The sequence below is a fragment of the Aptenodytes patagonicus genome, chromosome 1, assembly GCF_965638725.1.
Source record: "Aptenodytes patagonicus chromosome 1, bAptPat1.pri.cur, whole genome shotgun sequence".
Lineage (NCBI taxonomy): Eukaryota > Metazoa > Chordata > Aves > Sphenisciformes > Spheniscidae > Aptenodytes > Aptenodytes patagonicus.
Genome location: NC_134949.1, coordinates 210,188,886 through 210,213,565, shown reverse-complemented (window position 1 = coordinate 210,213,565; position 24,680 = coordinate 210,188,886). Strand labels below are relative to the sequence as shown.

At 38.9% G+C, this 24,680-nt stretch overlaps 1 protein-coding gene across 1 annotated transcript in view; it reads right to left on the bottom strand.

Annotated features, from left to right (window-relative positions):
• Positions 1 to 5,407: 5,407 nt before the first annotated feature.
• Positions 5,408 to 24,680, bottom strand: part of GUCY1A2 (guanylate cyclase 1 soluble subunit alpha 2) — a 184,075-nt gene continuing 164,802 nt past the window's right edge. The window contains exon 8 of the mRNA XM_076328197.1: positions 5,408 to 23,934. Within this exon, the coding sequence (XP_076184312.1) occupies positions 23,727 to 23,934 (208 nt within the window). The 3' untranslated portion in view covers positions 5,408 to 23,726. The remainder of the gene's footprint in view (positions 23,935 to 24,680) is intronic.

Below are 24,680 nucleotides of genomic sequence, written 5' to 3'. Positions count from 1 at the left end.
CAGAAACAAAGGCTTAACATAACCTGCAAAAATACAAGTGTCCATGTCATCCAAAACATGACAGTTGCAGTTTTGAACCCATAGTCAAAGATCTTAGTGGGAAGTCTCTTGTTCATCATAATAGCCAGGTGCAATATATGAAGTTCTTATAGAAACATCCTTTTACAAATACTGCCAGCTGACCACAAGTTTGTAATGAAGGAGGCAACTCGGAGTATGGAAGGAGGGATCAGCCTGCAATCTATAAAGGTATCAATATGAGAGGAAGATGTGGCTCCAACTCCAAACTGGGCTCTCTCACCTCAGATGGTGATGTTAGTATTGTTGGAGAAGCAGCAGTGTGAAATTTCAGAGCATTTTTGAGTGTTTCTGTGTGTTAGTGAGAGAGCTGGAGAAGCTCTGAGTCCATTTGGGGGAAGAATCTATTAGAGTCTGGGATATCTAGCACAAGTCATCTTGTTGGTATTCTGATAATAGAGTGCTTAGTAATATAAATGGAAAATCAAATCAACTGCTCTAACACTCTGGTGTCTTCAGACCTGAAAGAACTGGACTATGGGTCAGAAACTGTAAATGTATCCAGCACTCATGAAAGAGAGGTGAGAAACGAAGCTAAGCACTTTGTCATAACTCATTATCCAGCTTAGCATTTCCCATGGCAAATACCTGAAAGGAAAGAAAGAGAAAAGAAAGAAATAAATATCTAATATTCAGTCCTAAAACTGGGAAGAAGTATTTATAGGTGTATTGGAGCAAGTAAACAGTATCAGTAGCAACCTGTATGACCTGCCCTGTAACAACTCATGTGTGACAACAGGTCTACTTCTTACCTGACACATCGCCAGGCTGCTGTCACTGTGGGAGGACCACCTAAGGTTTATGAAGCTCAGAGCTGACCAGCCACATGCTGCCAAACACAGGACTTTGTGACAGGGAATTGAAGATTGCCAATAACAAAATCAAGAGTTATCAACAAAATCAGCTCTTTGGCTGAAGAGCATTGCACTTGGCTTCCTGTACTGCTGCAAGTGTTTCTGAACACCACCGTTTTCATGTGCAGCTTAATAAACTCTGACAGCTCCAGACAGACAACTGAAATAAAAGCAGTATTTGTTCTTTCACCGCCACCATAGGACAAGCGGTCTAACTGGATCTGTGCACTGTAGGATTATATCGATTTTCTGAAAGCAATTAAAGTAAAGCATGTTATACAAGAAATAACAGCCAGAGCGAGGGACTATTAGCAGAAATAACCGGGAAGGGAGGAAAAAATGCAAATTATAAAATATTGTGTCTATTTCCATGGACTTAAAGAGACATTTTCAGGGTCAAATGAAATAAATCAAATCACAATTCTGTTTCACTTGCTCGTACAAGTACTCAAATCACTATATTACCGTTAGGTATATTATTCAAACTTCTTTTAATATTTCTCTGGACCATAAGCAAAGCTTTATTTTATCATTTGTGAATGTACTCCGGTAAAAGTCATCTTGTACGCTGATAAAAAAAAGACCTCTGATCTTAGTCTGGTCAGCTAGTTTTCCCTTCAAACAGTGTGATGTTTTTGTCTGGGAAATCAATGAAAACCTCAGCATGATGTAATTAATTCGGTTGCCTGAATACAGTGTCATTTTATGGCATAGATCGGCATGGCATTGGTAAATATGGCCCAGGACCTACAGAAGTCCTTTGGCCACTTAGGGGCTAGAGGCCAAGCAAGGTGATCTAGGGCATCTCAAATGCAGAAGAGGTCTCTGTTTACGAAGCTGAACCAAGATCCCTTGCACAAATATTGATATTTAACTTTCTTTCTCACATTTTTAAGAAAAGTCAGGAGTACAGGTGATGGCTGAATGTCCTTCACCACATAAAACAGGAAAAGGTACTGAGAATCACAACCTGGATCTGTCGAGAGATACACTAGATGGCAATTCAGCCTTTTCTACCTCTTGGCTATATTCTTAAGCTGCATCACTTTCTGCCTCCTTAGCCTAACAGAGCAGCAAGCAATGTGAGCACTTTGAACATTTTTGATGGTGCTATATTCTCTACTCAAAGACATACTATTGCATCAGGCACACTTAAAATATTTTATATATATGCTCTTTAAAAGATGCATGGTCCACTGGAAAGGAAACAGGTTAATTAAATAATTGTATTTGCCTTAGGCTTTACCTTGCTGTCAGTCACAGGAATACACTAATTTCCTGAATGCAAATAATCAGAATTACACACAGTATTCCAGATATGATCCCATGAGTACCTTATGCAATGACATTGTTTATTTCCCTGTATCTATCAGAAACATTTCTCATGTGGTTACATTTGATTTTTTCATATGACATTAATGGCTACAATCACACACTTCTCAGTCAGTACCCTTCTATCTCTTCTTCTTCTTCTGTCATTTCTAAATTATGAGCTTCCAGTTATTACAGGAATACCTGCAATTAATCCTGGCAGACATTACTTATCCTTTCACCCTACTTCTATTTTATGTGGTCTGAAAGCCACTCCATCTTGCTTTATCTCATTTGGCTCTTGCTGTGTTGATAACAACTCCCAGATTTGTGTCATCAACAGATATAATTTTTTCTCCTCTGTACTAAGGTCTTTAATGAAAATATTGAATCAAAGTGGTCCTCAACTTCAGTTTCTGTTCCACTTAGCCTGTGCATCTCACACATGCTTACATCTTAGGAGGCTAGTAAAATAGAATTAAAGTACGTGATATGCTCATATATAGAGTGGAGAAAATAATTTGTCTGTGTAGACCTACAGGAATAGTTCCTTTATTCAGTACTATTATCTAATTTTCTCTGCCTCTGTACTGAAACCAGGGAGGGATACTACATGTAAGAAAATGTAAACAATCCCTTTTGCTTAAAGCTGTTATTAACAACGTCTCAGACTTAATGCCACAATGCCTGTGCTCCAGGTACTCAGGTAGAGTCATAGAATCATAGAATCATAGAATCATTGAGGTTGGAAAAGACCTCTAAGATCATCGAGTCCAACCGTCAACCCAACACCACCACCCACTAAACCATGTCCCTAAGTGCCTCATCTACTCATCTTTTAAATACCTCCAGGGATGGGGACTCAACCACTTAACAACACACAACAGAGTGTTTTCCCCATCAAGATCATGAAAGACCCCCAAGTCTTTCTTGTAACACTAATCTTGGCCAATCATTGGGTCTTCATTTATTTCTTTGGTCCACATGTTCTTTTTTTCCTAGGAATAGGGAAAGTTCTGTGAAAGATCACATGAAACTTGTTTGTGCCGAGATATTTCAGCAGTAATCTACCTTTTTGGTTGTCCCCCAATGAAGAATCACCAGACAGCCTTTCCTGCTCCAGCCAGTACCTTTTTCAGTCTAAAATCCTTACCTTGTATGCTTGCTCCCAGAAGACAGCCCACCTCCTCCCCCAGACCAACTCTGACGTCCAGTCCATGCATCAACAGTAAGTTTCCAATGCATTACACTATGTCCTCCTGGTGCTGGTATGACTTTCAAATTCTCTTCCTGCCATTACTTCCCTCAACCTGCATAACATCCTGGATCTCCTCTTCCAATGTCTCCCATATAAGAATATAAACCCAGACCTTTTCTTGAAAGGCCCATCTACCCAACAACTTGTCTGCAACAATATCCATAGGGAATACTACACAAGGGAGAGCACAAAAAAATATTACGAGACCTCTGGCTGGTACACTCTCCCAGACTCCTGCAACAAAGGATTAGTGGCTTCCTGAGCTGACAATAGCATGCAGTTCAACATGTTTAAAATCAGCTGATGAATCTACCCTCCATCAGCTTTTCTAATTGCTTCTATTTTAGTCTCTGAAATGTTCTGTTGGCACTGAGAGCCACAATTTGATTACACACTCTATGAAAAAAAGTACTTTCTCTTGCATTACTTGTTTTTAATCTGCTGCCTGTAACCTCATTAAATGCCCTCTAATTCTGGCATTATAAGAAACACAGAATAATCATTTTCTATCCCCTTTCACCATAGTATTCAGAGATCTTTATCACAGTCATGTCTTTTCAAACCTGGGCAATTCTTGCCTATTTAATTTCTGGAAGATATGCAACAGCTTTCATAATTGTTGTCCTTGTCTGTACCTTTTTTTATGCCTATTGTATCCTTCTGTGCTGGAATTACCTGGACTGCATATGGGCGTTGAGCTGAAGGCATTCCTTACATTCATACAGTCACATAAATGAGCTTTATTGGACAAAGTGAGATCTCAAAATGCAGTGTTATGTTAGTAGAAGAGTAATTCTCCCAGCTAAAAAGACTGAGAATTGTCGTTATCATAATTTCCTGGTTGACACACAGTATTCCCAAATCTACTGTAGATCAGAACTGGCTCCCACATACCAGTTATTCAAATTCCCATATAAATATTCTGGAATAATTTTATGGAATAATTTTGAAAACAGGAAAAAGCAAATTATCAGTCTCTTTCTTGGAAAATGTTCACCAGGTTTAAAGCCAGCTGTGGCAAGGGCAAAAATCCCTGAAATTTTAGGATAAGTTAGACCTTCCTTAGCTTTAGCTTTAGTCACCCAAAAGCCAAGCACATTCGGTACTGAAATGTCAGAATCAAACTCCCCTGCCAACATTTTGAATTAACTGAAATTCCATTTTCTCCCAGTAACACATTCCACAGAAAAATATTGCAACCAATTCTAGTTAATGGTCTTCTGTAAAAAGTAGCAGAGCAGAATGAATCGTGTTCTCAGTTGGGGATATAGAAAAGATGAAGAAGGAATGAAAAAATAGGCAACACGAGCAGCATTTGTAAGGCTGATGACGTTACAGCGTGCCAGCTTCCTTTGTTCTTGTATTGGTAGGAATGAGCTAGTGTCGTTATTTCATTGTAATGTCACCCATTTTCTAACTCTGTTCTCCAGGACTGAAATCTGGTTCTGCTCTGTTGTTCTACAGAACCGAGAACTGAACAATCACTGGAAGAAATTAGCTGTTATAGTATCACCTGAAACAGACACTTTCTTTCCAACAATCTGTTAAATTTCTTAAGCAGCTATAGCTCAAAACTCCGAAAGTTCAGTCAAGAACAAAGTCTTTAGTAAGGTTTTTACATGGCAATGTCCATGAAAACCAAAGCTTACACATCAAGGGATATACACAATGTGTATTTAAGCATCTAGCATTTTGTTATATTTTACCAGTTTACTGTTTAACAATAAATTTGGATTTGTGGTGTAAGGTGAGGTTTGAGAGCCAGGAGTGAAAACAGGTTCTTTTCCACAAATATCTTCATTGACTTTTTGGACTGTTTGTATTGAATTGGGTTTTAGTATATTTTAACTCTGCTCTCCATAGGTAAGCTGTCAACAGAAAAAGAAAAAAATTCAACGATTCATCATGACTTTTAATAGACTTTTGCATGATTTATTGATGTAAATATACTGTAAATAACTGTTTGGACATTAAAGGGCAAATGAAATGTTTTTTTCTTTAACAGACAATTTGGAAATGAACAGTATAAATAGAACATAGTCATCACCACTTTATTTTATGTCATTCCAATCTACTGTCAATTTCTTTTCATATACAAATCCAACTTTTTTTGTAATCTTGAATACCTAGAAATCTTGCATAATGAAACATGTTATTTACACTGTGTATGACTCACAAATAATTACAAATAAAAAGTATACAAAATGATTTAAATGTATCATTACATCAAAAGCAAGGAAGATATAGTAGATGTTCCGATTAACTATAAATGCTTACGTAATTGTACATATATTTCTAATCTGAAATTGCTAGATGATATATCTGATGATTTTGATCAGGAATACTGGTTCTTATGCCTGCACTACTGGAGAAGAAGCAATATTTCCAGACATAATGAGCCACTTAAGAAACATTTATGAAACTGCATAGGATGAAATGTAGTCATTTTAGAAAACAAAAATAAAATATTTGACATTGTAAAATATAAGCAATTTAATTCATGCCATACAGATACATTGCATATTAAACCAATACTGTGAGATGGCATTGTAAATAAACCATAACAGAGCTATAACATTTTAAAAATAAGCAATTCACATGGCATTTGTATCATAAAATAGCAGATGTACAATATTATTTACATTGCAAACCAAAGAGATACTAACCCCATGAAACTGCAGCAAACAAATTGTTCAAAACATTGATCACAGACCTGATTCATAAAATATGTAGGAATGTGTGTAGAACGTATGGAAAAATTAAGTCCTTAGATATCTGAAATGCTGCATTAGATACTGGGTGTGCGACTCCCATCTACAACCACCCGATGAGGTATGGCCGCAGTCCCGCCACCCTTGCTGACAACATTTGCAGAAGGCCTGGCCAAAGCACACTTCACACAAGGCCCCCGTGTCCTTTAAGTTACCTGTTCACCTGAGCACACACAGGACTGCAGCCTAAATGGCCCATGTAACTAAGCTTTAAATCCAAATGCAGGTCAGGGGAAAGTGCTGTCTTGTTCCTACATGGGATGCGTTACACGTCGATGTGCCAGACTATGATTCTGTTTACAGACTGAGAATTACCCAGCAACTATAACGCTTGCAGGATCAGACCACTCATGGTTTTGTACAGCAAGGAGTGTGGGATACAATGTCAATGCTCTTTGCAGACTTTTAGCCCAAAGACTCTTATTAGCCATAATAGGAGTCATATGGTTTTGCTTTGCAAGGATTATCAGGAGGTAGGAAGTCTGCAATTGTTCAGAACACCATTTCTGGCATGGCAGTACTGACCAAGGTTTTGACTGTGCTGTAATAATCTGCTTTATTTGTGAAGGCTTAGGACTGCCACAGATCAGTCCCGATTCACAATAACATTCAAAGTTCCTACCACAAAACCTTGCTGGAAAGTGAACCCTATTTGCCAAGTCCCAACAGGATATTTGGGCATAGACCATTTCAGCAACGAATCTTTAAACAATGGTTATTGAAAAGGACAGTCACCTTCTGCCCCATGGCAGTATTATAGCTACTCAGTATAAAATTTACCTATGGAAACTCAGATATGACTCCTATGAGAATGATGATCAGTGTTGACCACTGTATTTGAATGGTGTCAGTTCCACATGTGGCGATGGCAAAGAAGGAGGTTTGAGAGAACATGAAGTTGACAAATGAGCTCTACCTCACAATCCCCCTCACTTCCTTTTTTTTTCCCCTTCTTTTCTTATTGTTCCAGATGATAGTTTTCATGAAACATCAGAGAGTAGGTGGTACCAATCACATACTCCTGCCAACACCTGAAATTCCAAATGCTGCAACTTCCATGTTTTCCCTTAGTATTTGCCACACTGAAATGCATGACCATGTGTCTGCAGTTGCTGAGCAACGTGTCAACATGTGTTGTACCTATACACATCAACTCTACAGCGTGAGATGAGTCCAGTACACTTGCAAAGCTGGTCTGCCCCTAGCAGTAAACCCAACATATTCATACAAAACTCTTCTCACCTGAGATACAGAATTGTTCTGCACATGTTTAGTGTGGCCTTTTATACAGGATTTCCAGACACTGGGCAGCCCAGTCAGAGCTATTGACATGGTTGAACAGATGTCAAAAAATTCCAGACAAACAGACAGAAAAAGGTATCACAAAAGTGATGAAGCAGCTACTCTTTCATGTGGTAGCATGGGAAGGCAAGTTTGCAACATACTACCAGATGCAGTCTCAACATATGAGAACTCGAACAATGCAAAGACACAGACTTAAACTAATTTTTTTGCCATTTTAACGGATGAGAGAATAATAATAAATACAGTCTGGATGGTATCTTGAGCACCTGGCAGTGGAACTGAACTGGTACTTCTCTTACCATGTTATCGCAGTGCTTAGAAAACCAAGCTCTGCCCATGACTTCCAGTGAATTACCTACATTTGTGACAATGTAACTTTTTTTGATTTGAAGCTGTTGACTTCAAATGAGAGTATGTGGGGGAAGAAACAAATATTATATGAGCAATTGTTATGCGTTTCAGCAAAGTTTAACGAGGAAAAAAAAAGAACTTACTAACTTCCCTATTGTACCATTTTTTTAACTAAGTATGCACATTTCTTGTGTGCAAAATTTCTGGATTTGTCTTAATATTCTGTCTTCTTTGATCACCTCTTCAGTGACTTAGCTCTGAAATATGTAACAGAGGTATCCTGATCACAATTAGGAACAAAATGTTCTTCAGTGGAGTTTCTCTGGAGAAACTTTTTTTTCTGGATATTGTGTTACTAAAATGACAAAAATTAATCAATGTGAGCTACTACCAAAGGACTAGGTCAAATAAGGTGAGAACTGATTTGAAGAAAACCTGTGTGATTTATTTTTTTTTAAATCCAGACAATTTCTCCATTACAGTAAGCTTCCAGATAAAATGGGAAGCAGAAAATAGAACAATCTTTGATGAAGGCTGTTGCCAGTGTCTGTGGCAAAGGCTTCATCAAATATGTCTGTTACAATGACTCAAGAAACTGAGAAACTGACTAAGCAATGCAAGATCTTCAGAACTTACTCAGCTGAACTTCAAAGGGTTTTTGTTGTTTTGCTGATCACTAATAACTCATAAATGAGATTTCGGATCTATTTATCTTTATGAATCAGGTACTGCGCAAAGGCCATGCACTAAAATAGCTCATTACTTTTCCCTTTCAGATGCGTTAATGGGGAGTCAGAGTAGGATGGAGTCCACCACAAGTTAACTAGAAGCATGAGAAAAGAGTATTTGTTCAATAGAAATGTTATTGTTAGTATTTAGACAACTGTTAGTATTTAGACAAGGCAAAACTTCTTTGCTTGGTCCTGTGAAGAACAATAAAACCTGTATTTTTATTATAAACATTTATATGAATACTAGCCTAAAACTAGAGGCATTGAAATACAAGATGTATAGTATATTGTATATTGCTTTTCTTACAGAGTGTACCTTATGTTTCTAATATGGTGACAAACAAGTATATTTTTGTAGGACAAACTAAAAGGACCTCGTTGTAACAAACACCATTATAGCAGGTCACACTATGAAAGCAAGATGTGAAGTCACAACACAGTGCAGGCATGCCATTAAAAGGTAATTTGGAGTACCCTTAGAAGGCTGTTTTATCCTTCTGCTATCTGTTAACAACACACCTGCATGAGTTTTGTAAAGTTTCTTCTTCTTGTTTGAGGCCTTCAGTGGCTTTGGAAAAAGGAAGGGTAAAAAAGGCAAACTGTTTGCCTTCCGTTACACTTTGCAATAATCATATCACCAAAGCCTACTCAAAAGAAGGCAGAAAGAGAAAATTTAGAAGTATCAATAGAAGCTGAACAGAACAAGGCTGTTTAACAAACGATTTGTTTCTTCTAAAGAAGGCCCAGGCTATTGGCACTGTTTGCATTTGCTAGAAAAAAAGAAGCAGCTTATCAGGAGGAGATTCAGGAAAGGCATTCACTGATCTCTAGCCTGCAAGATTTACAGATAGCATCTGCTTTTCCATTTCCCAACAACACGTGACAAAAGACCCCTTGCTGTATGGAGGCGTGTGTAAATAGTAACTCACAAAACAGTGATTTTAAAACAAGAAGAATAAACTTTAAATTACATTTTTTTTCAGAAGCTCATAGGGTCACAGCTATCAAGATATACATTCTGTTTTAGGAAGAGCAGTACAAATGTTAAAGCTTTTAAGACCGTATGTAGTTCACTGCACACACAATTTTCCCATGGCCTACACATATGGCACGTCAATTTATTACATAGACTCATGTTCCCATAGAGGGATTAATACTGAATTCTGCTGTGTTATACTGGTGCTGCGGCCTTGAATAACTCTTGCTCAATGACACAACACAGGCCTGGTTAGTACATATATTATGCACTTCAACTGCTTGGAGTCAAAGACATAAATGACAGAACCAAACTTTACTGTCTTGTTTTCAAGTAGATAAGTCTTTGGTTAGTAATAAATTCAGTTGGTTTGGGGAAGCAATAGTAACTGAAATAGTAATTTTCACCAGAGGTACTTACTGTAACTTCCAGACCACTAAGACTGCCAAATGAATCCCAATTAAAAAAACTGAAATGCAGCATGCGATAGTTTGTATGGACTCTGCTTCTGTTGGCAGGTGGATTCCTTTGCTGAATAGCTACGACAAGTAACCAGACTAAATTTTGCAATTACTACCTTGGTTTCAGTGTGGGAAGATCTTGGCTTGCATGATTTGCTGAGCTTTTCTGTCCATGCTAGCTCACAGTAAAATCTAACCTGCCACATCCCTTCCCAGTAGATTGCAGGCTGATGTTTTAAAATAACGTTCAGATTTACATGGTACTAAAATTAATCTCTTAACCATTAAGTTGACAGAAATGTCTAGGGACACCACCTTACCTCCTCTGCATATTACTAAAATGGAAATACTGTCATTAATTAGATTATCCTCGTATCTGTAAGAAATTTTATACAAACTGCTTCAGTTCACAAACATCACAGTGCTCTAAAACCCTGATGGAGCTCTAGTATTATTTAATGACATCCAATATTATTTTAATGCTAAGTATCCTTTGTTGATAGTGCAAGGTTGTAATCTTGTTACTTAGTGCAGAATGCTTGTACAATTGAAGTCCAAGTCTCTTCAGAGAAACTTTATAGGACACACTAAAACAGTATTACAGAATTACACAAAAAGCATTGGCACCCCGGGGAGATTCATCCATTCCCACAGGAGTGCAGACTTTGAGGTGGTCAATCTTCGCATTTTAGGAGTACCAAATATTTTTATCCAGCTTGCAAAACAGAGAAGTTTGAAACAAGACAAGCAGTAATTCTCAGCATTCATAAAGCTGAGATTAAAACTGCACTGCACTGAACTGCTCCTTCCCTTTGTTCTGCTCTCAGTAAATGACAGACCACCAATATGTGGCTCATAACTATTACTAAAAGTTCCCACTCCTAAAACTGAGCATCATGAACTCAGGTGAACATCCATCTTCCCACAATAATCCAAGTTTTTTACTCATACCTACAACTTACCTTCACATATGTCTGGCCCTGTTTTTGGAGCTGCCTGTGACCCTCTCAGACAGGAATTAGCCCTCAGATTTTACTTTGGCAACACTCAAATCAAAGGGAAAAGTCGAAAGATACAACTCTAAGGCATTAAAGATTAATCATCCTCTAGTTACCTGCAGAGGAAATGAAGATGAGCCTGAATGAATTGCCAGTTAAATCACCAATTTCAGAATTGCAGCAGGCTCCTGGAAGAAAGGTTTAAACAAGTATCAGAAGTATGAGATTTTCCATTCACGGTTTCATGAATTTCATGGGTTTTCCATCAGATGGGAGAGTCAGGATCACAGTGACAGACAACTGGAAAATTGTTATCAGTTCTTCTAGGCAAGATACTGCATGCAAAGTTCAATTTGTTGTCAAAGGCTTTGGGAAGAGACTGAACTATGACTTGATGGGATCAGGCTGTGAAGTTCATGCCAATAACACTAGCTTGTTTTGCAAAAGTTTCTTCTAATCACGAATTTATCCCACTGAAACAAATATAAACCATCAGAAGATTTTTAGTAGCATTCAGTTCCTTCTCCAAAGTTGGCTATAGGGGCAGAGCAAAGTGGCAAAGAGAATAAATCCCCTTATTGGCTGGACTATACACAGCCTCTTCAAAACACTATGGAACACTGCAAAGAGGAACTGCAGAACTTTAGTAAACTGGGGAAGGTGAAAATCAAACCAAGAAGGGATGTAAAGTCAGTCCTAGCAGTGGAGCCCACCATATTCAGAAAAAAAACAGTATTAGTTCTCTTACAATACTTGGCTGAAAAATTCCTGTGTTATTAATCTCTGGGCTCTAATGTAACTGAGTTTTAACAACTGAAGGGATGATGATGACCATGCCTCTCACTGAAGCAAGGATGGATGCCAAAGATGCATGATTTGGTTCAGAGCAGACTATTCCTGAGCTATACATAGGTCTGCTTCTGAATATAAAAGTAAAAAGAATTACTTAAGTCATAGTACAAACTGCATGCAACTACTGCCAGCCCTGTCTTCAGCTGAGACCCAACCTGTATGCAGAACTTTTCACCTTGACCAGACAGGCTGAGGCTCCCTATCTGCAGTGGATTGCTGCTCCTTCAAGGTCATATGCAGTATGGTGGGATTGCTCTACTACGGAAAATAAATAACTGAAGAAGAATGAAGAATAAAGAAGTGTTTTGGTTTTTTTTAAGTCCAAGCAAGTAGTAATACAAATTTGCAAAATCACGGCATAAAAGAGAGTTCTTTAAAATGCAAATGTTTGATGTAATGAAAAATAATTATCCACTTTTTAGTAAAGATATGCTGAGGTTCAGAAAGTTGCTTTCACTGTAGCTCCCTTATTAGATTTGGGCTTTCGGAGTTTAGTTTTTATTTTTCAGTTGAATAAGTTTAGTGATAAATTATCTCCCCCCTGCAAAGAAGATAAAAATGTTAAGCAAAAGACTCTTCTTTTCCAGTATTCAAATAATAGCTTTAGCATAATGATTTTCACTGCCTAACTTGAGGTATGTGACTTTGAAAGGACTGTGGCCAAACTGATTCAGCTGAAAAAGCAGCAACCGCAAGGTGGGACTGGAAGGTGAATAAAACAGAATCAAGACTAAACCCTGTCATTCTTCCAGTTGGTGATTCAGATTATTTTTAATGTAATTTTACGGGTAACTTGCTTTGAGTTGAGCATTTTTTTGTTGCTTTTTCTCTAGATGTTATGATATTTTGATATACCTTCACCTCTGTTACTGAATTCATCCTTCTCTGGCAAGCGCATAATGTCTATTTTTAGCTCCATGAGCTACTAATCCAGTTTCTCTGACAACTGCAATTTGTTGGAAGAAACGACTAGTGTTACGTTGTCTCAGAGCTATGAGCCCATTTGAGAAATTAGCTTCTTAGCTGACCTTTAAAGCAAGTGAGAATAATGTGCCTGCAATTCCGCAGGGTTTGGATTTCATTATTACAGCAGCGTGTATGAGATGGGATGACCCTGCTGCACGACTTTGCCTCTCTGTTTTGTTTTCCTGGTAATTATAGAAACTGTTTACTGTACATGGAAATTCTGCAAGTTTTCTCAGCTCTGGAGGACAATACTACTTCTAATTCCTTTTCTCTGGAGAGAGTGACAGTTCACAATGTGGAAGACTGCATACTGTTGCTTCTTCCCAAGAAGAACTTTCCCACGGCCTCCCTAACCAGAACTGCAGTGGAAATCACCACAGATGTCTAAGGATCAGAATGGCAATTGCAAACAGAAGACAGAAGTATGGGAGCAGGCAGCAGGCAGTCCTGGTCCTTCCCACTTGCCTTTGGTTCACAGCCTGACCCAAGACCCTGTTGGAGAATCTGGGGACTCCAAGTGTGCAATAACGCAAGTACAATTTAGGACAGGTCAGACAGAAGCTTTAGTAACTACAATCGTAGCGAGAGAACATTCGGCCAGCATCTCCCCCTCTGTTCCCCTGTTCTTTCCCAAGTGATTACAGAGACCAACCTATATACTGTTTCAGAAAAAAGAAAGAGGTGAGGAAAAACGATCATTTCAATGTTAACAAAACCAGGTATCCATCCCTGGGAGGCATGGACTCCTTAAGTAGGAGTGTGCTAACTTCCTTCTAAGAAGGAATCAAGCAGTAAATAACGTGACAATATGAAGAGATGGCTTTTGGTGGAGCCTATAGGAGTGGCACACCAGTATTATCTTAGCTCAGAAGTAGGGAGCTGGAAACAATCACAGACTGTTAGCTTTTAGTCAGAAGGAATGTTCTTTTAGTTAGGATAAACCTCTTAACCAGACCTCTCAAATCTTAAATATTAATAATTTTACCACCACAACCCTTTGAATCTCTGGTTGCAGCCTGGCCCCTGCCCCGATGTGTTTCTCTCCATATATATTTGCTGTTCTATCCTATTACATCCTCCCATTCTTATCAGCAGTGGAATTCATCTCATCTACAGTATGACAGCAAATCTGAACTAGTCCTCCACCTCCACACTGTAGTCACTGGGGAGAGAGGCAGTGATTTATCTCATCCTAAACACTTTAACCAGGAACGATCATCCTTTGAGGTGCCAGGATGTCTGCACTGACTGTAGAGGGAGCTGACTTGACTAACTTAGACCAGAGATAATTTTTAAATACCTACATTTAGGTTAGCTGAATTTCACTCAATCTTACAGCAATTGCCAAACTCCTTGGTGGTCTAGAGCATAATGGGTCCCAGTGCAACTTGGGCAGAGTGAGACGTAAGAATAATAAGCAATATTCCAGCATCAAAGACATTAATGGCTGCAATTTAGTGAACTGATAATTTTCTAGCGAGGCAATATAAATGCCATGTATTGGGATGGGAATTTTGTCTAGACTGGGCTTTCTTCAGACTTCAGTAAAAGGCACAATGCTGACACACGTTAGGAAGCTCATTTAAAGCCTTGCATTGGAGTGCAGTGTAACTCTTAATACACTCTAAACCATATGAGTTAAATCTAGGCCTTGCCTAACATGATCTGCTTGGCATTTTTGCAGAAGGTGCTTGGTGAAATACTGCTCTCTTTGACATTAACTATAAACAACTGTTGGTTGAACGTGCTTTTGAAAACTCCGTGTATAGGACTGTTTCTGAAGGAATGGTGTGAACTGTAGATTATGTCATAGACTTTGTATCTTTTTGTTATGATACAACAGTCTTCCAAGCTTTCTTTAAGTTTAGGCATTTCTAAACAATATTTACTTACAAAGCAGAGAGCTTCCGCTAACATACTTTTTAAAAGGCATTCTTATTATCACCTCCAAATTTCTACCAGTTGGCAAAGTACCTCACTTGTAATGTTTCACATCTAGTTTTGCATTCAGTATCGAAACTCATAGAGAAATTCTGAGTCCTACCTCCAGAAAAGTCAAATGATACAGGGACATTCTTCTTTGCATTTTGCATTTAGAATTTTTAGACTTTCTTTTTCCCCAACAATTTTTTTCTGCAACTAGAGATTCAACTCTTTTTTAAAATACAAAGCAACTTTCCCTCCTCCTAAAATAGTGCACTTCTCATGCAATTCCACTAAAACTCTAAGGATTATGGACTCTAAAACTCATCCTAATGCCTTGAGAGTTCATGACATTATGTACAGCACTTTCTTGCATTTTGCATCATATCCAGAATACTCTCTGGGTCATCTGACGTCCAAATACATGAAAGCTGAGAATCAGCAGCACATCTATGCACAGCAGCTCTCTCCTACACACATGCTTCACTTTCTTCAAATGCTTTCTCTCTGCTTCTTACCTATATACTTTGCAGGACCTGTGAGAAGTTTCTGGAGAGGAATACTTACACACTTAAACACTGGCAAGCACACGGGACTTGACTTAGAGATGTAATGAGAAAGTAAATCGTAGACTCAGCTTGACACTCCCTCAGTAGATGAGCTAAATTGGATGGAGTTGGCTGGGCAGTGCATTTTCCCTTAGGATCCCTCAGAACATTATAAAGGTGGGTAACAAGCCTCATCCCCACTGAAGACCAGAGCATTCATATGCTCACAGCAACACATCAGGGAGCATCACCTTGAAAAAGGTGTAAAAAACTGCATAGAGTAGAAACAATTCCACATTTCATCATCCAGCACAGGTTAGCATTAGGAAAATGCACCTTTGCTGCTGGTTGGATATTTAGAATTTGCTTTCATACATCATTATGAACAACATTTCAAAGGAACATAAATGATATGGATTTAAAACCCACATTTCCAAAACTTATTTAGGCATTCAGAACCTCAGGATCATTCAGCAAAGTTAGATTCAACCTTCAGAAAGAGGTTGTGTTTAAACAGAGAAAATGGGATTGAGAAGTATATTCCTTATGTGACTATGAAAATTTTACCTCCTCCTTCTTAGCAAATGCAAATAACCTGAACCAGGCAGCTGTGCTTTAAGTGTACAGTTTCAGAATGATTTTAACAAATCAGAAATGCCATAGAAACTTTTAAAATAAATACACATGTCCACACCTCTTCTCTCTTTTCCATATGATCTGTTCTCTCAAGCAATGGCTCACTTTTAAAAAAAAACCTCCTTGATATTTATTTATTCCTAACGTATGTTCTTCTGCAATAAGGTCAGAAACTCTGATATTGATTTAACAGTATGTTTCAGTCTCGTTAGGGAAGGAAAAAATAATACCTTAGAGGTATACTGGTAATAAACAAAAGCCAAAATGGATTAAACAGTATTCCTCCTCCCCAGGTATTAGTCAGTTTTAGCATCTATTTACTGTTGTGTATAAAGCAGAAATTATCCATTATATGTACCTGCCTGTTTCATTGCTCATATTTATCATTCCTGGGTATCTTATATACATTACTGGTACTGTTGTTTCTAGGATCGGAGAGCAGTCTTACTCAGTGGGAAGTCTTTAAAATACTCTGTTTACAACTAAAACTCTTCTCTAATCCTGGTCTATAGTTCTGATTTTGCTCTTCCTTATTTAAGTAGCAACATACATTTTTAGAAAATTATCAAAAAGACACCACCTCACAAAATCACATGAATCCACTACATACTCTTCTCCCCTGGGGAAGAGGATGGAAGGACAAACAATACATGACAGGGTGTTATTCTGCTAAAAGGCAGTTTGTTAACGTGATAGGTGTTGTACAAGAATCTACACAGAATAGATTAGCATGGCTTTACTTATTGCTTCAAGAGTAGTCATCAGAGAGTATTGCTAGGGAATAATTATCTAGAAAACAAGTAGCTCAATGTGAGACCTTCTGCTAACAGAAAGTTAATTTGGGGCCTACAAATTCACAAAAGCACAAAAAATGTATGCTAATGATAACCTGGCAACTATCTCTCTGCTCTTTAGAATTTATATATTTTATTACCATCTTTAATACAGGATAACTAACAAGGTTTATGTAGGCATTCTGGCACATAGTTCAGGTGAAGATGGCACAGAGGTTTTGCATAATTGGGCTACGAGCTCAAAGCTCAAAAGCTTTTCTAAATCACAGTCCTAATGGCATCCAGAAGTTGTGACTGGCAGTGCTGATATCACATGTAAAGGGTTCAGACATCAGAAGGAAGAGACTTCCAGAACCGCAGTAGCCCCTGTTCTTGACAGTCACCATGGCTACCGTATCAAACCTTTATTTATCCTGGAATATGCTTATCTCACCCTCTGCTACTTAGTTTGATTTAATTTATTTTGGCCAATGCAAAACTCTGAAAAGCAGCACAGACTAAAAGATTTGACACACAGCACTTGGGCTGGAAAGAGCTTAATTCAGTGGGATCAATCTCACTTATCTTGGCCATCTTAAAAAATAGATGTCTAGTCTAAGTTTGCCACCTGTGGTCACTGAGAAAGTTAAGCACACTCAGGGATTTAGGCAGCCTCATGCTGTGTCTAGAGCAGAGAGGATAAGTGCCTGAAGCACTTACCTGTCCCCAAGTCTTCAGAGGAAACTTGATTCTTGGAATGATAAAGCCGAAGTGGGCCAGAGAGCTGAAGGCAGAAGCGAGCACTGCTGCAACCAAGGCAGCCAGGGTGTCCCCCTTGACGCCCTTTCACTCCACTGCCTCCCTGCTAGCCATAAAGCAGGGAAGACACTTGTTTCTCTGAAATCCTGTGTCTTCTCTTTTTGTCCAAAGTAAAACATGTTCAGCCTCACTTTGCCTTTGGAAACTAAAATCCCAGGAGCAAACACCTGGTTTAACATCTGCCTCCACTGATCCTTTTGTTAAGGCTGCCAGCAAAGTTGCCACTTTGCATCACTTACTGTTTTGGCCTCTCTAATGTGAACCCCAGCCTGCAGGGAAGCATACTGAGATGCCTCATGCTGTTTTTCAGAGGCCATTTTGTTGCTATAGTGACACAGTGATACTAACCTGGACCACAGATAACTGAAGTTCAACCTTTCTAAGCCACAGGAACAAGTAAGCATCTGCAGAGGTGAATGATCTGTCGCCTATGACTGAATTGTTACATTCCCCAGTTTCACTGTTTTTCTTGCTTTCATGCATGATTAATAGCCAAGCCACAAAAGATCAATCATGTACATGAGGTTAAACAGTTTACAGATTTTTGTTGTAAGGCTGCTCATGCATTGCAAATTAATAACATTGTTAAGGAGTAACTCCTAGCTGCACAGATAAATTTAGTGCCTGGGAAAGTTAAAAACATGCCATGGACTGTTAACGTACTGACTTCTCCACCCGAACCCACCAGTAACAACTTGCACTGCGGTCTTCTCCCTCTCTAAGGATGTGGGTGCCTGCTGTGTCACTGTAGCAGTTTTGTCTTTGCTGCAAAGAAGAGTAAGATCAGCCCTTGAATCCCAGTTATTCTTTAGATATAAGCAGCCATGTCAACAACAGATGCTAATAAGAACAATAATAGGAATTACTCACTATCTATGTCACATACAGGGTGCTAAAGGAAGGAAAGTGGAGGTCTTTTGAAGAGCAGAAGCCTGACTGAGAGCAGGAAATAGCATGCAAGGTGATGGAATTATGAACAGTAGCAGGAGCCGATCAACTCCTGCCTGTCGAGTCTCCTGCACACTCAGCATCTTCAATTCATCCACAGCCTCTACTGTCACTGGCACCCTCAATCCCAGTAAAGTGCTATGAATAATGAATTGCCTTGAAGGAAGGGAACCAACTGTTTCTGAGTTTGACAAGCTTTTTTATGCTTCTTTTTTTGTTGCTAATTTAAGCATGTTGCTATTTCCAATATTACACATGTATAATTTTGCAAGAGATCACCAGAACCCAAAAACGAAGCCAGAAGCTCTGAGACTGCATTAGGACAGGGAATTAGCTCTCCTCAGTGAGCTCTGAGCACTCAGCAGAGGTGAGGTAGTGGCCTGAGACTGGAAGAGGAAAACCCAGAAAATGCTGTAAGTTTGTGATGCTGCTGTTGGATTACAGACTTCTTGGCAGGACAGTTTGCATGAAGCATGCAAGTGTGACAGCTTGTGGCAGCTGAAAAATCTGAAAGCTGTCCAGCAGTTAAACTTGCCCCAACAACTGATACAGGTTTCATATCCATTTGCAATTCAACACAGCAGTTTTGGGTGGTATTTTTTTTTCCTTCATTTTTAAATCGTTTGGGAGAAGGATCTATTCAGAGGAAGAAATACACAATGTGTAATTGGTTAGCAGAGTTTAAGCCTCAGTGCAGTGCTATGATACTTTCAAATGCATGGAACGTCATGGTTCTGCACTGCTTGCTTTATACAGAAAAAAATGAAAGAGGGATGTTAATGGAAAACAGAGAAAAGCTGGTTATACACCTGATAGGTCTGCTGGGCTTGGTAGGGAAAACCATAAGCACAGGAGGAGATAGCATTGTGAAATGGTATATGCACACACATGAACCACAGTAGGACCTGCTAAAGACTCAACTGCAAGGATTTCTTCTTCGGAATAGGCAATTCCCATAGAACATTTCCAAGGTTTTAAAAGCTTTAGTTTTCTGTTTGCAGAGGCATGTTTCCAGGCTCCAAAATGCCTTTCGAAACAGACTCAGATCTGAAACTGGATGTGGGAATGAGCAATGAAGCCAAAACCACAACCACAGTTAATGGCTATTGCCTCTTTGGAATTAAAAAAGATGTATTCTGTGGGATCCTGCAAGAAAAACCACACTTTGCGAGTCCTGGCTTAGCAGCAATTCTCCCATGCAGTGACTTTTGTCTTTGAATGGCAGAGATTACCAGAGTGATGTAGAACAAAATTTATCCACCACTCTACCACCTCCATCACTATTTCCTTCTTACTCTGAGTTCCTGACCTCTATGCACTGCATCACGGAAGAGACTGTGTGATGGGGAGCTTCAAGCAGATGGAAAAATCTGACACAAGATCTGTAAAAAGGACTCTAGGGGAATGACTGTTGCCTCTGTTTACTTAGGCCCCATGACTTTTGTACAAGAAGTTGGCCGCTGGGTCTGCCCCTGTGGTCAGTCCATGTTCTCTCATCCCTCTGAGCCTGAAGCAGAGGTATGCGGCAAAGAGACTGATGACCCCAGCTAGGGTCTTCATATCATCCTTCCTTTGCCCTGTACAGGCAACATGCAGTAGATCTCCTCCCTCTGTCTTCAGAGAGGGTGGATTTGTTTCATACAGAAACTCAAGACAGCAGATGTTGCTACTTGCAGCTATGTGAAGAAACACAGGCATGTAAATTCTTAATCAGAGGAACAAAAGATCATCTGTTTTACAGGAAGGAAAATATTAGAAGAAAATTCCAATAGTATGTGATTTCTGCATCCATTTCAGCACCTCTAACCTCTCCACCTCATCATCCCAAGGTATAAAAACTCTGAGAACCTTTTTATTTATGAAGACAATGCCAGGCAAATGAGAAAGTTTTCCCTACCACTAAAAGGACGTAGTGTTGAAGAAATGATCAGTCTGACTACCATGTAATTGACTCCACAGCATCATCCTTGATAATAAATTTCGTTTCACTTCATAAAGTTGTCCAACAAAATAAACTTGCAACCTAATATTAAAGGCAGCAGATGCAACTACTAAGTTAAAGAGTGCTGAGAATTTGTTTTACACTTTTCTCACACTGAGATAGAAAAATGTCCCTAGAGAGCCCCCACTTTTTTATTAACTTCCCTTGTCATAACACAGAAACAAATAACACAATACTTAGCATCCGTGCTGAAGTTCTGGACACATTACCTTTACACAAGCTTATAAAAGGCAGAGGCTGTATATCCTTATACAGTAAATCTACTCTAATTTGGGGAGCTAGATGATTTATTTGCAAACACTGTCATTGTCTCCATGGTGATGCTGATACCAATTTTCAGTTTTTGCACTGATCTCTGCAATTATAAATTTCCTTATAGAATAAAGAATCACTTGAGAGGATGAGGATGGTGATACAACATTTTTAGATTGCTTCTCCAATTTGCTAGTAGAATTAGCATTTATCCATCATTTCTCATGAAAATGTTTCCATAGATCTACAAAGATCAGCCACAGAATTAACCTAGACATTCCCTATTGGCAACTGTGAGAGACAGGTTATTGAACTACAGGCTTTTGGTCTGAACCTCTATGTCTGTTCTTTTCACAGAGGACTACAGGTGGTGAGAAGATAAAAAGAGTTTGGGCAGAGAGATTGGTACTCTGACATCAGCACCTACTGAACAATGAGGATGTGCCAGTGAAGTCAGGATGAAATCTCAATCTATTGATAGCTATTTGAAAAATTCTCACTCTAGGGAACTAGGTAATGACATCAAAACCACAGCTTTATTAGCTAGGAAGTGGTGTTCCTCTTCCAGTAGTGAAACATGAACTTTGCTCCATTATGATTCTTGCATGTCTCACTGGTGTTCCCAGGAAAAAAATGCATGCTACATCCTATGTATGTGCAAACTAATGGCTATAGGCTAAAATGTCATCCTGTGCAGAAAATTCTCAGATCTGTAGTTTGGATGGAAATTCTGCAACCTCAAGCACAAGCAGTTTTTGTTAAGTCATTTTTGAGATAGGCAGTAGAGCTGCAGATGCTGTTTATCAAGGTAGATGAAAGATTAACTCCTCCAATCCCAAGGACGCTCTAATATTAATGGAAGAAATCTTTAACATCAGTGTTCCTCTAGAAAGCAAGGTAATTTCCATTTCAGTAAGTTTCTGGGCTAATTCCCATGCATCTACCCTCTTCAGGCAAGAAAAAAAACCACACCTGCATAATAAGTTCAGATGTCCTCTACATGCTGGAGTCTGTATAGGTTCAAGATGTTCCTTTCTCATCCAGAAAGGCTTCATGGAAAGGAAGCCTGAAACATGTTCAGCACAGACTAGCGGTGCCATGCTGACTTGTTCCCACTCTGACATGGGCTACTGGTCAAAGGGGAGAAATACAGCACTGTCATTCCCTCCACAGAAAGATCTAACTGGATAATTTGGACATGTGGTGAAAGTTATTTACTTATTTTCAAAAGGTGCCTCAAGTTATGACTACTAAATCTGTAAGTAAACTCTAATTTCTGGTCGGGATTATAGAAATGCAGAGCTTATCATGCCTCCTAGTGCTGTTGAGAGTCTTATCTTTGATTTCAGTGAGCTTTGATCAGGCCCACGTAAAGCTAAGCCACTTTGGAATCACCGCACAAGTGTTAACTAACAATCTCCAAGAGCAGAACAACATCGGCCCACTTCAGTACGACCCTAAAGGAAGTACACATGCAGAGGAAAACTGACTGCCATTATTTTTGAAAAGGAAAACCTGAGAAATAAACAATGCCTAAAAATGTGCCTATTAAGGGACAGATCCACATCTTGTTCCAATTGGATTCATTGAAGACAATAAAGCTATATTAATTTTCAACAACAAAGAATTGGCCTTCTTTTAAAAAATTGACATGGACTCATATAAATCTTGAACTGCCGTTTGCATTAAACCTGGGAAAGTATTGCCTTCCCCTTTTCAGTGTTTTTTTGCTCAACATTAGATAAAGCAGGGGACTTTTCAGCCAATCCAGCAATAGAGGAAATTTCCAGATGAGCATCATAAAAACAGGATTTTCAATAATTGAACTGGAGTAGGAGCATAAGTCCTATTAAAAAATGTGGAAAACCAGTATCCAGAGAGCTTCCAGTGTCTGCTGGAATTCCTCAGAATAAGTTTTCACAAGACCAGATTTTTTTAAAAAGTCCAGGACTTCTACCAAAAATCAGTTTGGCTGATAATTTAGTGGGAAACAAGCCCCACTGAACAGAACTTTTCTGTTTCTCAACACATTGATCTTCTATACTTTGTTTGCATTGTCCTGGAAGGACTGGACATACAGCACTGTAGGACAAATACTGAACATTTTTTTATATAAGCAAGACAATGCTCATCTAAAGCTTTAGCATAAACATCAGGTAGAGAGATTTACCAAAGTGTTTTTTACTGTAAAATATCGATATTTTTGTTGCCAAAAAAGTCAAGAAATGAGTTCTTCTTACTTGTATAACAATAAGGTTTGATAGGCAGAATGTATGAAATATATAGTAGCTTCTTCTGAAAAGCTGGCTAAGCTCACTCAGCTTACAGTATGTGGAATGTAATTATCCAGAAAGTGAAATATGTATAAAAATAGGTAAAATTCCTACAATATTTGTATTGAATTATAATTCTTCCTGACAGGAAGGTTACAACAGGTCTACAATATATATATGAAATGCTTGTTCATAAAGTTAAAAAACATCATTACCTTACTGAAGAACACATTAAATGTAGGAATGCATAATCAGAACTGACTCTCAATTCTGCTTAGCTGGTGCAAATCTACAGAGAACCATCATCCTTTCTGCACAAAACAAAACCAACCTCTAATTTGAGAGTTGGGGTTTTTTTTGTTTGGTTTGGTTTTGTTTGTCATAGAGGGGCCAGACTGAAGTTTATGAAAGAAATTCCTCTGGAAGTGGAAGTACGTTGTTTAATTTTTTTTCCCCTATCTCCACTTTGTTTACTGACAGCAGTCACCCACCTTTTAAAATGATTATTGCCTGACATTACATGGAGCTTTTACTGCTTGTTCAGAACAAGGCAGTGAAATAGAAAGAACCTCCAACTCCCCTGTCATGACCCAGTTCTGGGCTTGTGCTTTTTTGACGAGTCTTTGATCTGCAGCAGGCCTCATAGGCTAGTCTCCCGGAGGAACATGGTACCAATGTTGTAAGAAACCTTTCTCACTCTGGCAGATGTGATGGAGGGTTTTGGCGGCTTCTGACCACTTCTGACCTCGAGGAAGTAACAGATCCCAGGAATTTCCTTTGGAAAGTTTTCTGGAAGCTCTTCACGGGAACGAGGGATAAAAATAAAATTTTCTTCCTTTTTCAAAAGCCTAGGAAAAAAACAAAACAGAGGGAAATAAAAAACTGTAAAACGCAGTCCAGAAACATCTCTTTGGAAGAGATTGATCCTATGTGGTCCTAAATAAAAAATGAGTTAAAAGTATTACGTAGCATCTAATAAAATCCTAAGCCAGGATCCTTAGCTGATCTATATTAACTTAGCATCACCAACTTCAAGGAGCTCTGTTGACTGAGATCAGCTGAGGAGATGGCCCAAATAAACACATTCTCTGAAAATCAGTGTCAGCATTCAGAAAGTCATGTACCAGAAAGTGAACCAAATTCATAATGATCATTATCCATTATGTATCATTTGGCTCACTTAAAACACTCCAGTCTGGCCAGTTGTGCAGAAATGAACATTTCAGAGTGACGACTACCACCAGATCTCCTGCTGCAAAGTAGGTGTGAAGGTGACAGTGCTTGGGAGCTCTCACAGGTAGAAGCAGGGTGGTCAGTTTGTGCCCTTCTCATACTCAGTAGTATTGTATTTCACAAATTAGGTTCAAACACAGCAAATCCAGCTTCAACAAAAACCAGAATCAAATCTAGCATTATTCATCAGAAGTACCCATGGGTATAATCTGGGCCACCTGGTTGGGGTCAAAAAGGGATACAGGTTCACGGGAGCCATGAAGCCATCCTCCAGGCATGCCCACACAAGTGGTACAACATCACAGACCTGACTATACTGCCATTTGCTATTTCTCATCTTCCTCCACAGTAGAGAAATCTC